Source organism: Nicotiana attenuata, unplaced genomic scaffold, assembly GCF_001879085.1.
Source record: "Nicotiana attenuata strain UT unplaced genomic scaffold, NIATTr2, whole genome shotgun sequence".
Lineage (NCBI taxonomy): Eukaryota > Viridiplantae > Streptophyta > Magnoliopsida > Solanales > Solanaceae > Nicotiana > Nicotiana attenuata.
This window is the reverse complement of record NW_017674160.1, coordinates 76995-91030: the sequence shown is the minus strand read 5'-3', so window position 1 is coordinate 91030 and position 14036 is coordinate 76995. Positions and strand designations below refer to the sequence as shown.

The 14036-nt window shown below is 34.2% G+C and overlaps 1 protein-coding gene across 7 annotated transcripts; it reads right to left on the bottom strand.

Moving 5' to 3' along the window:
• Positions 1–479: 479 nt before the first annotated feature.
• Positions 480–8092, bottom strand: LOC109218116 (histone-lysine N-methyltransferase family member SUVH9-like). Of its 7 annotated transcripts, none has more exons than XM_019382440.1 (5): positions 5754–8092; positions 5236–5329; positions 3648–3780; positions 1928–1972; positions 480–1155 (listed from the first exon to the last, which is right to left on the bottom strand). In XM_019382440.1, the coding sequence occupies exon 1, from the start codon at positions 7871–7873 to the stop codon at positions 5825–5827; it is 2049 nt and encodes a 682-aa protein (XP_019237985.1). In that variant the 5' UTR covers positions 7874–8092; the 3' UTR covers positions 480–1155; positions 1928–1972; positions 3648–3780; positions 5236–5329; positions 5754–5824. The 7 variants fall into 7 exon arrangements, with proteins under 7 accessions (XP_019237985.1, XP_019237987.1, XP_019237988.1 ...); XM_019382442.1 differs by having other exon boundaries at positions 3648–3741; XM_019382443.1 differs by lacking the exon at positions 3648–3780.
• Between the last annotated feature and the right edge of the window lie 5944 nt (positions 8093–14036).

The window sequence follows — 14036 nt, the reverse complement described above, 5'->3', positions numbered from 1 at the left end:
CGTTGTTTCTGCAAAATGAAATTATAGATAAACATGTCACACATAGAATCAAAATTAGATGATAGAAATGGAGACATGATACACGGGTGTTTTGTGATAAAAATTTGCCTGCCAAAGTGAAAGGTAATTAAGTTCTATAGAACAGTTATAAGACCAGTATTTAGCAATACTATATGAGTGAATGTTGGGCCGCTAAAATTCAACGCATCCAGAAGATAATGTTATAGAGATGCGGAATTAAATATGTCACCATATAAGATTATACAAAATTAGAAATGATCACATTTGCGAGAAGGTTCAAATAGCATATATCGAAGATAAAATGAAAGAAGACCGCTTGAGATGGTCAGTCATGTATGTTGTTGAACACCAGATGCATCGACACCAAATGCTAAAAGACTAAAGATACCTTCAAATAACTGATTGAGCTTCTCCTATTAAGTATAAAATCTAACACTCAAAGCATCACAGCTCAAGTATTTGAAATAACTTGGCTAAATCAAAGTAAAATGAGTTTAGTTAGGGTACATCAACAGGGTAAACAGCAACATAAGAAAATACAGGCTTAAGAAAAAGGAAGAATTCAATCATTTAAATGAAACTTGCATTGCCATATTCAGTGGGAAAATTTGGAAGTAAAATGTTTTATGTGCCTCTTTGATCCTTTCAAAATCCCAGCATCCCTAATTTGACTCGTTGGACTCGCTTAGTAGGTGCTTCCATCTTTAACTAGAAAGAGAACAGACAAGAGCATTTGAACTGCACTCTGGATATCCATTAGCACGATATAGATACAATCTTCTGTACAGAATAAGCAGTTTGATCTTCATATATACAAGCTATTACTACAACCTATAAAAGTTCTAAAGATCAAGAACATCAGTAGCCGGCCAGCTCTAACAAGGAGATGATCGGTTAAAAGGGTTCCTTCCAAAGGCGGATAGTGGGAAAATGCAATGTCGCTTTCTTCATTCCTCTAGCTAGTCATTGAACACCATGCTATCTACAATATAGGATCGACAAACTGATGAAAGAACAGCAACAGGGGCAACTTGTTGCAGGAACCTAGTGATGTAGTCTAGACTGTGTCATCAAGACAGCAGGATTATAATAAAAGGGAAACACAGTAACAGTTCGCCAATACTCGCCCTTCATCTGCATGAGATAAAATATTAGTTAGAATCAGCAGAAGGTTAGGCAGTAAGGTGCTTTGAGCGACAACTGTAGGCCGATATCTTCATAATCAAAATATTTTCCCTAGCAGGTTGCTTCCCTGACAAAACAAAGGTATCAGCGTATGCACTATGATTTCCAGAACCAGTAACTATCGCATGGGTTAATCAATATATTATGAATTTCAGTTATGCAAACAACAAATGGAAGTGGATAAAATCATTGAAGTAGAACTGAAAAGGGTATATGATTAAAAATAAAAACTCTGAAAGGATATACGATAACTAGACTGACTAAGATCCATAACTACGATTTCCAGCTGGAAAAAGGAGGACAAGTGATTTTTTTTACAGAAGAGAGGAAAGGAGTGTGATATCTGGCTAAACATTGTATGCATCGCAAGAAGTAACAAGGATGACCTTCTCCATGATTTAGTTCAACAGCACTAAATGAAAAAGTAGGTAAATTCAGTATCATATCTTACTTGACTGCAGGCATCAGCTAATACAATATAAACAACACTAACGGGTCATGGTCCGCATTGTCCAAAATGAATACAATAAAGCTCCTTTTATCAAAATGGACAAACATTCATTTGAGCCAAAACATAAATGCACTGCATGGAGCCAATGTTTCCCCCCAACAAGAACAACGAATCTTATTCAAAATCCCTGGAGGTGCCAATCATAAGCAGTATCGTTTACGATCAAAAACGAGAGAGAGAGAGAGAGAGAGAGAGAGAGAGAGAGTCTACATGACAGGAGGCGCCAGTACCCAACAAAGTTGCACCTCCGGACACCTTACAGGACATCAAAAAGTAAAAGACAAAAAACTATCAGCAAGCAAGTTTAATTTATCATCAAACACAATAATTCAAGATAAATTGAAAGAAATAAAGAAGCAAAAAAAAAAGAAAAGGGAAGATCATACTGTTTCTGTGTATTAGTATGACAAGAAGCATTACTCTACGTCGACAAAAGTAGCTATTACTTCTTTTTACAACCGAGAAATTCCCAAAGACCAGTTGGCAAACGGTTCAAGACCACCATTCCATCCCTCTGTCCTTCTCCATTTAAATACCACGCTTTTGTCGGCAATAGAGTTCGAACTCATGACATGCGCTTAACCCACACATCGCGCTTTGCGCTATTACCACGGAGTGAAAGCTCCGGGAGTAATTATCTATTACTAATACATTAACAATATTTCTAATTCCTTGATTTGTTGATATTATAGTTTATCCATAATCTACCACTTACGTGAGCTTCCTACTATTGAAACTTCCAATCAATAAGATTAACTAACACTTATCAACATGTAATACGATTCTTATAAGAGCATTTATTAGAGGCAAAATTATAATATCAAGATAAAAGTTTCCAAATATATGGGGTGTCAAAGAGACCAAAAAACGCAAAAAATGAATCATGATACCTAGTTTGTTTCCCCTGCACAAAAACTATAGATTTTGTAGGCATTTAAACTTTATGAAAGAAATGTAACTTGAAGGCATTCGTCTATTGTTTGAGTAAAATCTTTTTGAAACTAACCAAAACAGGAAGAGGATTATATAAAATGGAATGGTAAGAATAGTATTTAGCAATCATATACATGTGCACACTCATTCCTCATCAAGCAAAGATCTTTGTTCTCTAAAGTAGGAAAACATAAAATTATGTATCGACCTCTATGGAAGGGCACTGGGTGAGGTGGGATAGGAAAACGCTTGGTGGAACTCTTAGCTGTGAACCGCCAAGGTGGAAAAAGAATTCATTATCATCAAATGAGAGCGAAGAGGTAGGTGGACCACTTAAAACTTTTCAAGTTTAAGGTTTTTACTTATGGTATCCTATTGATATTTTCTTAATGACTTACTCCTTCCGTTCCAATCTATGTGATGTAATTTGATTCGGCACATAGTTTAAGAAAAAACGGGAGACTGTTGAAACGTGTAGTCTTAAAAGCTTGAAGTGTAAAAACTTTTTTGAGGTTTCAAGTTGTGTGGTCATAAAAGTCTTATTAAGGGTGAAAGGTAAAAGGAAAGTTTAGAGTTACTCCTCTATGTGACAGAGTTTCACTCGATACGGAGTTTAAGAAAAAGAAAAAAAGACTTTGAAACTTGTGGTATTAAAAGCTTAATGGGTAAAAGCTTTGTGGGGCCATAACGTTTGTGTAGCTATAAAAGCTTTTCTTTAAGAGTAAAATTGAAAGCTTAAAGTTAAATTGTTTTCAAATATAGAATGTGTCATTCTTTTTAGAACGGATTAATAAGAAAAGTGTGTCACATAAATTGAAACGGAGGGAGTAAATTGTTTCCAAGTATAGAAATGTGTCATTCTTTTTTAAACGGCCCAATACGGAAAGTGTGTCGCATAAATTGAAAAAGGAGTATATTCTGCGTTTCATTTATAATAATTGGTGTAGAGAGATGAGGCAAAGAAAGAATTGATAGAGTGCGTTGAGAAGTTGAATACCTTCTTGATCGAGAAAATGTCCTTGCTTGTAGTTCTCTTTTGTTTTCGAGATTGGGTTGGTGTTCAATTCTTCCTTCAGATGTTAAGTTAACATCTAATGAAAACAATGTTATTGGCAGGCGATATACAATACCTAATTTGGAAATACAATAAAGAATTGAAAATGATGAAAAAGGGACTAAAAATTAATGAAAGGAAAGAAAGGGTGTCAGCAAATTGGGCCAGGGCAGGGCAAAGTTGGGCGAGGTGGAGTGGGGCGTTAGCAGGGAAATCATCCCAGCCGACTCTGGGCCATTGTCATACCCATCCTCCTTTAATGGTGAGAAATAAATTTTATGCTTTAAACTTGAGTTTGTTTGTGAAGGTGATACAAAAGGAACCGTTTTTTCATAAAGATTGAAGTGAGTCCCAAGACAAGTTCTTCCCCCCACCCTCTTTCTCTTCTCGTACATGACCACCACTTAAGGACGCATAGTCCCATGTAATTAAGCCACTATGTAACTGTCCAATCAGATCAAGGTACTTTAAGTTAAAATCATTGGAGCAATTCCTAAAAGAGAAAATTAACATTGAGATATGCAAAATACTTGACATCATAGCTCATGTTACAATTGGCACTTGGACACCAACTGACAGTATTCTTTTGTCCATTTGATCCCGTTAATATTTAACTTAGTTAGAGCACTACCGTTGTTCCAATACTTGAACGAATTTCCATATAAATAAAAGACAATTTCATCAGTATAGCTGCCTCTCCACTGTTTGCATACTTTCCCTACTTCCCTCTAAGTTCCATTCCCAAATAAAACTTCCCCTTGAACAGAACATTTTTTTCTTCCCCTAATTATATCAAGCTTCTTGATATCTTCTCAACTAAATATTCTATTTTTCACATTTCAAAACCTCATTTTAACCCTCTTTTTCCAACTCAAAATAATTTATTATACTCTAAGAGGATGTTTGGTAAGCTTAAGCACTAGTACTTTTTGGCTTATTTATGCATTTGGTAAACCCCAAAAGTGCTTATAAGCCAGAAGTTGGTCACCCCTAACTTATAGTCTTTTAAGTTTATAATCACTTCTGACCTGACCAAAATTTTTATTATGTTACCTCTAATAACTTTTAAATACCTAAGTACCCTTCCTAAAAGAAAACCCCTACCTCCCTCGTCATTCAGTCATCCGTCCTTTTCCATGTAAAAATACTTTTACAATATATATAGGGCATTTCAGTCATCTTAAAAGAAAAAGTGATTATTATCAGTTACAGTACTTCTAATCAATTAACCGCTTATTATAAATCAACTTTAGTATTTAATGCATATCAGCTAGTCTCAATTGACTAAACCAACCAGGCTCTAAATCTAATAGCTAGTTTAACCTTTTTTTTAATAATAGTGGCATCCAGATCAACATGTGCACTTCGAGTAAACAAAATAATGTTTAACATTGTCCACTAAGACTAAGGCAGAAAGGAAACAATCTAGTGTTTTTGTCCGTGGTCTCCTTTGATTTCACCCATTTTATTGACCTCACACCCATGGTGTAAAAATAAAAAGAAGTTCAACTATTATGGGACAAGAGAATACTTCTTAGCAGTTATTTGAGGAGTTCTTTAGACATGGAATCTGAAGAGAAAGATATCCACCAGTGGAAGAACAGCAAATCAGAAACAAAATCATCCTGTGAATCATTAAAAAGACAATCAAGTATGGGAAAGGGAATTCCTATTAAGCAGCATGAAAAGAAGTTCAAATCCATTCATCAAGCGCAGTAAGATGCATTCAAACTGCATATAGTATATCAAAAAAAAAAACTCAGCAAAGCAATTGGAGTTCCAACCAGCTTTTGGCGACACATCCAAAAGTCACCGAAGCTAGACAATTTAAGACTGCCCAATATTGTAATAAAATCAGTCTCATCAATTCCAAATTCCGAGGGCTTAAAACAGCTTCTAAAGAGATTCAGGATAAAGGCCATAACTAGCTAGAGTAACAAGACAACTGAAAACCAATACCAGTACAGACTGATAGTCAGCCCTCCATGTAGCTGAATGCAGTTACAATTTTGAGTTTAACAGAAATTATTGACTGAATGTTTTAATTACCTCAGCAAATGATGTGCCAGAAATGGCTGTGCTGCATCATGTTCAAAATTGAATCAACTCCTACAAGTTAGTCAATTACAAATGGCAAGCTTCCCTGTCCATTCATCTGCTACCCCATAATCAATACTGATCTCCCTAAGAGGGGGAATATTCTCCATTGCAAAGAGCATCAGGTGGGGGAAAGATACAGTGTTGTGATCATAAAGCACGGGCTGCACCAACACGTTGGGGCTTGAACTGTGACTCATATAGCATGCTACGTTCCTCATTCTAGACACATCCATCGCGAAATCCAGAGGAGGAATGGAGGGGTATGCTGGCCGCACATAGTCAGGATATATTTGAGACAAATCTCCCCATTCTGCCCACCTCTCAGGAAAGCGACTTGGATAGACTAAACTATCACCATTCATCGTAAAGATTTGGGCTTGCTCTCGTGTGAGTACGACCCCAGTAAATTCACAGATGAAGGACCCAGCTTGGATCAAGTCCAATGACCTAACTCCCCAACCAGTCTCTCTAGACCGAAACACTTCAAATCTGTGCCTCAAACCCTTTTGACTCACTCGATTCCGACAAGTTGGAGGACACTGACAATGTGGTCCACATTCAAAAACTAATGGTTTACCTCTCACCAATATCCCATTATAATCATAGGCAAATTGGCCACCGTTTCTCATAGCACAAAAACAATTATCCACACACCCATTAACGCACTCGCAGCCATTTCCACTGCCCACATTCTGGTACACATACGGAGGAAAAACAGTCTTCAACAGATAATCAAAATAAGCAGGATCGTGATTATCATCGATATCGTTGAAAAGAAATACTGGCACGTTTTCTTTTTTCCTGGATATATCTAGACTAACATAACCCGCAGGCCTTGCCACCAAAGGTCTAATCCTAAGATTCTGCGCAAACCTAAGAATGGCACTTCCCAACTCTTCCTGATTCTCAATCCTAACAAGCTTGTACTTATACACTCCAAATCCAGACTTTCCAACATCAAACCAACATTCAACAATTCTATACAATCCATCATACACATAAACTTTACCACTAGCACTACCTTCGTACTTAAAGCCGCGAATTACCCTTACCTCAATTCCATAGTGCATACTCCGCTCCAACGCCAAATTCCCACATTCCAGCTTCTGATGCATACATTGCCTCGACAACTTATCCTGTCCGCCGTGCCCAGTATATATAATCACATCTCCACCATCCTGATCATCCTCGTATCCACCCGAAACAATCACACTCGTAGCAATCGGCTCCCTATTCGAGCTCTGACTCGCAGGGACATAATCAATGCCAGCTTGAACCTGCCCATGTAAACCAACAACGCAAAGCTCCATCCTGAAAAAGAACACATCACCAATAAACACCCCCGGGATCGCCCCAACAATACGCTTATCGCGATTCATCCACAACCCGTGTTCTCTTAAAACCTGACAAGCCTTTAAATCACCTCTAGTCTTCCTATGAGGCACCACACCCATGTTATTCTCATCGTCCGCCATCGCTAAAACACGCAACGAATCATACAGCATTCGGGTTCTCCTAACAGCATCGCGGAAATAACGTTGATCTTCAGGTTTAAGATCTGTAACCCTAACTAATTCAGATGATCTTTGCTGATATTTTCTTCTAGGAATTACCATTTCTGAAATCTGATTATCCTCATTATTAACCGGAACAATGGCACGTGAATTATCGAGTTCCGCCTCGATGTCACGGGTATCATCATTCTCAGGATCAGCAACAATCTCAATATCTCCGTAACGCTGCATTCGTTTAGCAAAAGCTTCACGAAACAGCTCAGAAATTCTGTTATACTCAGAATACACATTTGTTCCATCAGACCCAGATGGGTTTTGTTCAGGTGTAGTAATTGAGCTGTGTGATAGTGGATTAGGAGTGAAATTGGAGTTGAAATTGGGAGTATTAGGGTTGGAGAAAAGAGGTGGGGTTTGAAGATCAGCTTGAGTAAATTCATCAAGGGGTTCAAGTTTAGGTTCAATTTTGGGGGTAATTAATGGAGTTCGAGAATTAGAGGTTAAATTGGTGGATTCAGGTTGAAGATTAAGGTCTTGAAATTGGACAAGAGAACCCATTTTCTCTGTGTGTGTGTGGAGAATGAACAGATAATTTTTATGGGTTTTTCTTAGGACATGAAAAAGGAGAGAAAAAGCTGTTTAGGGGTTTGAAGAGAGGTTGATAAAGAGAGGTTTTGTTCATGGAAATGGAAAAAGGGGACTTAGGGAGGAAGAAGAAGAAGAAGAATTCATGAGTGGATTATGGCAATATGGACAAATTACAAAAGTATTGGGAGTAAATAAAAATAATACTAGGGACAAAATTTATATTTTTGTTATAAATTTAAATTTCATAAATGGTAGAAAAAAATTATATTTGTGGACCAAAAACAGGGTAGCGTTCACCCAAGGTTGGAGAAAGGGTAGACAACATAATCTAATGCAAGCACTACTTTTACATCTTGAACCCGCCATCTATAGTACATACGGAGACAAATCTTCTTTTTTATTTTTTGAGGTAGGTAAGCAAAGGCAAATCTATAATTTAAATTTAAATTATTTGAGTATAATTTTACCGCAACAATTTGATTAATTGGGTTTTGATATATACTCCCTCCATCTCATAATATGTGTCGTGATTCTCTTGTACACGCCCCTTAAGAAAGATTTATTTTTTACTACTTTACCCTTATTAAATATTTTCTTAATTATGTGTAATGTCTTTCAATGACATTATTCATATTTTTACTAAATGTGAATGCAATTGAATATTAAACGTAAAAAAGGAAAAATATGATTAATTTTGTCTTGAACCTCTAAAATGACTAATAATTTAAAACAACTATATTTAATAATCACGGTACTTATTATGAGACGGAGTGAATATTATTTTTACATAAGAATTAAGCTAAAACTGCTATGTTTGGATGAACTCATAATTTGTACTAAGTCCACCTCGGAAAGTGAGGAAAATTATGGATGGGAAAATTCTTTGGTATTCGCACCAATTAATTAATTTACATAAAAATATGTACAGTATTTGATATAAATGAGATACTTTTATGACTACATAAATTTTATAGCATATTCAATATCACAAGGTTTTAAAGTCTCGTACCACACAATGTTATGACCTATTCAAACTCGCAAGTTTCAAAAAATTTATTTTTTTTCTTAAATTATGTTTCGAGACAAGTACTTCAGATAAATTAGCGAATGAAGAATTATAAAATATATATTCATATTTTAATTTGTAACTTCGAAATTAAAATTTATATAATGGAATGTTGAATGTGATTTTTATGGTAAAATAGATATATCTTATAAATATTAATTTTTTTCTTAGCGTTTGACTTTTATGAGAACCCCGTTATTAACAAAGAAAGAAAGTACAAAAGCTAGTGGATTTAATAAATATTTAGGCTCACAAATAGGGTTTTTAGAATTTAAAGTACAGCTTATGTAATGGAAGCAAGGAGTGGGGGGAGTACATGAAAAGATTTGTACGTTTGACCATTTGAATTTGGTACAATAAGCATATAAGAATTCTACTATATGTAGATTTTCATGTACGTTGAGTTGAATTTTAATAGTTTTATTTTGTCAGAACTACAAATCTTTGATTCAAAATTTCAAGGATTAATGTTTTAGAGCTTTTGTGTTTTGAATAAAAGTTTTACCATCATTTAGAATAATATAACTTATTAAGCACTTCATATGTCAAAACTTTTAAATAATTCTATAATGTATTTGCTTGATTCTATAAATAAGTACGATACAAGTAATTTTAAAATACAATAGAATCACTTCATAAAGTACATTAAAGACAATAAATTGATTGAATTACAATGAATGGTTTTCTCTAGAGTGAATTTAGCTCAATTCCTTTATATCGATCAAATATTGAGAAATAATATTTTCTTTATTTTAATGTGAAACTGAATCATATTACATATGTGTTTAGTATTAATTTATAGATTTATTTGAAGAAATTTGCCACTACTAGAAACACGTGTATTTCACACATATCTTTGAGAAATGTGCTTGTTGAAAAATATTTCTGCAAATTTTCAGATTATTGTTAACGTTCCAACAAGAATAATCGTAAAGAATCTACAGATTTCTAGTACTAGTTGTGAAAACTCTAAATAAATGAAAAACAAAAAAATGTCTTGACTATTTTATATTGACATCCTCCTTCCTACGAAGATGGACCTAGAGCGAATATGATGGATTCAACTGAACATAATAGTTTTAATTTTAGTTATTTATACATTTAATAATAAAAAAATATAGGAGCTATAAATTATATATTTATTTTGAATTTGCTGACTCTAAATATTAAATTCGTCAAACCTTCCTTGTTCAATAACCAAAAAGCCCACGTATTCCATTTTCTCCCTTTCATTTGTTTTTCACATTCCTTTGAAAAATTTTATGAGGGTCCTATTTTTCCCCCTTAAAGTAGGACGGGCATTTGCATCTATACTCGTATTTTGTGTCACATTTTAGTTTGTGCCTGCTTTACAAAAAATTGCAAGCGTACCCGCTTTTTCACATAACTTCAGCACACGGGGCTGAAGTAGCAAAGGCAATTACACAAAACTTTAGCATTTTAGTAGTCGGCCCTGAAGTTCAGCTCTAGAGATGAAGTTTTATTTTATAAGTTTTTGTTTAGTAACCGGAAAACTTCAGCTCTAGAGCTGAAGTTTTTGTTTAGTAACCCGAAAATTTCAGCTCTAGAGCTGAAGTTTGCTAGTTATAAAATAAAAACTTCAGCTCTAGAGCTGAAGTTTTTGTTTAGTAACCCGGAAACTTCAGCTCTAGAGCTTAAGTTTCCCAGTTATAAAGGGAAGCTGAAGTTTTTTAAAAAGTGGGTACGGATGCAAACAAAAAGACAAAGCGGCTACAGGATAAAAAGTGGCGCCCAAATAGGGCGCCCCGTGCAATTTTTACCGTTCACTCTCGCTCTGTGTGAGGTTGGACCGGGCCTTGGCTTAGTTTGTCACGGGGCTTTTGCATCTATACCCAGTTTTTGGATCACAATTGTACCTATACCCACTTTGCAAAAGAGTTTGCAAGCGTACCCACTTTACGATCAACTTCAGACTTATGGGTCTGAAGTTATAAAAAAGTGCATGAAGTGAAAATTTGCACTTCAAATGCACGTAAGTCCAAATAGGTATAAAGTGCAACCAATGATTTCATGCACTTAAGGCTAATAAGTCTGAAGTGAAAAATTGCACTTCATATGCACTTAAGGTCAATAAGTTTGAAGTGAAAAATTGCACTTCAGATGCACTTAAGGCCAAAAAGTCTGAAGTGCAACAAACGTTTTCATTCACTTAAGCCAATAAGTCTGAAGTGAAAATTTGCACTTCAGATGCACTTAAGGCCAAATTGGTCTGAAGTGTAACCAATTGTTTCATGCACTTAGGGTCAATAAGTCTGAAGTGAAAAATTGCAATTCAGATGCACATAAGGCCGAAAAGTCTGAAGTGCAACAAAGGTTTTCATTCACTTAAGGCCAATAAGTTTGAAGTGAAAATTGCCCAGAAACGAAAATTTGTTCTTCGAATTATAACAATCCAATATACGATTTAATACCTAAATCTACTCCAAATGAGCTCAAATTTGAAACATAGCCTCCAGATATCATCAGGAAATCTCAATTATCAATTTGTCAAAACAACAATAAATCTAATGAACCCATTTTGCAATTAAGAAAAATAAGAAGAAGAAACCATAAGCAATAGTAAAAAAATAAAATGTCATAACAGCTCACCATTGTAAAACATCATAAACTACATTAAAATATATTCACAACCACCATATAAATTCATTGTCACCCGAAGTAGAAGAAGAAAAAGAAGAAAAAGAAGGAGAAGAAGAAAATGAAGGAGGAGGAGAAAGATGCCTGAAGTTGTTTAAAAAGTGAGTACAGGTTAAAACATTTTTAAAGGCAAAATACATAAACAGCCCCTCCAAGTTGTCCTCNAATTACAACGCTAATAAAAGACGCGTGGTACAATTATTTGATTAAAGAATTATTGAAAAATCACAAGAAAAGAAACAATAAAAATAAATAAAAAAGATTGAAAAAATCCTAAAGACCCCTGCTTTCCGTCATTGACCCCTTCCCGTCATAACCCCTTCCAACACCCATGTTCCCCTCTTCCTATCTTCTTCTTCCCCGTTCCTTTCCGTCCGGCCCTCTTTTTTCTACCTCCCCCTTTTATTAGGCTTTGATATTAAATAAAATTACCAACATAAAAATATTTTATTAATTTCACTTTGAAATCCGCTGTTGGCCTCCTCCCCTTCGTCATCCTTCAATTTTAACTGTCATCCACCACCAAGATTGAGGCTCTTCACTATTGATTTGTCACCGTCAAATATTTTTTGATCAATTAACTTCAATAAGTTTGTGAAGAAGAATATGAAAGTTTATATTGTTTTAGTAAGTTTTATTGGTTTTTGGGTGAAAGTGAAATGCAAAAAAGAAATAAAAAAGATGGAATCTGTATTATCTTTATTTAAGATATGTTTTCTGCCTAAAAATATGATTTCAGATCTGTTTAGAGGGAGCTTTTGAGAAAATAGGATAGAGGAATAGATTATGAAATAAAAAAAAACGAAAGGAAGGAGTTTCATGGTGGCCGGAGAAATTTTCGGCCATGGCAGTGGAGAACAGTAAGAAAAAAGTGATGGTGGGGAAGTAAAGAAAAATAAATAAAAAGTCAAAAGAGAAAAATGGTAAGTCAAAGTTATTTTAGATTTTTTGTCTAAATAAAAAATGATCTGGCATATTTTTATCTGATATGGATTCTGACATAGCGCGATTGAGAGACACGCGGTGTCAGAAGGATTTGAGACACTCGTTTTTATCAGGTAGAAGTGTTTAGATGAAACTCTATCAAGTATAGGGATCGGGATGACAAACCAATATAAGTACAAGTGTCTAATAGGCTATTCTGCCTTTTAATTATTAATTATTTTTCACATAAAACGGTGAAATATGACACAGCATATCTATAGATTAGATATAAGAAAATTAATACAATTACTTTCTTCTATTCAAATTATAATAGACATGAAAATTATTTACTTTAGTAACAAGGTTTTCGCCTTAGCTTGGTTGAAGGTGAAAGACCCTAGAGGTTAAGGTTCAAAGTTAATTTTCTTCTTATTAAGTATTAACATTTCCATGAAATATGAATAATAAAATACACCACTCACAAAATGGAGAGAAAACACACTAGAAAATATAATTGTGCAAAAGTTATGGAATTTTCTTTTTATTGAAAATAAGTGAGATATGTGTAATATCATATAATACGAGGAAGATCAGTACGATTGGAGCAAAATAAAAGAAGAGATCTCTGAAATTAATCATAAGTATTAACTTTCTAACATAGTACTAAACTTTAACAAAGTAGGCAATCGAGAATTTGGAATTTGAAAATGTTATCTATCAATCTCAAATAAAATGGCTGAACGCTAATACGAGGACAACACTTCTAATTTTTTACGGGAATTCAATAATTAATTTCTTACTTTTCTCTATTGAAATAAATTTACATATTTATATGTTACTTAAAAAATAATACACCATAATTTGTTATGATTAAGAATAAATGTAAATTTGAAACAAGCATAAGAAAGATAACATTAAAATTAATAATGTCATATAAAATGAAACAGATAAAAATTTAAAAGAGAATCCAATGCAAAGTGGTTGCTGTTTTGGTGATAGGGACCATTATGGGACCCACAACCTCAACATGTTGTCTCACACAATGCACATGTTTCAAGGTCTCTGACAAAGTTTTAAATTTATGAAATTATACGTATTAAAATATTTATATCAAATCAATAAATATATAATATAAATATTGTTATATGAGATTTATAATCTCAACCTCTTGTTCCCACAATGCACAGGTCCCAAGGAATATGACAAAGTCATTAAAGTAAGAAGTTGTACATATTTGTAGGGTCGCTTGGTTTGAAAATAAGTTACACTTTCTCGTTTCAATTTAGATAATGTAGTTTGACTTTGTTTCATTTTAAATTTGACTTGACACAAAGTTTAAGAAAGAAAAAAGACTTTTAAAACGGAGGAAGTATTAGAATTAGTCACGATGAGATTTATTATATTTGGATTAATTATTTAGTATAATTTTTTATTGAACATTTGATATGTTGTATTAATTCGAAATTGTCTATTTTACTATTTTAT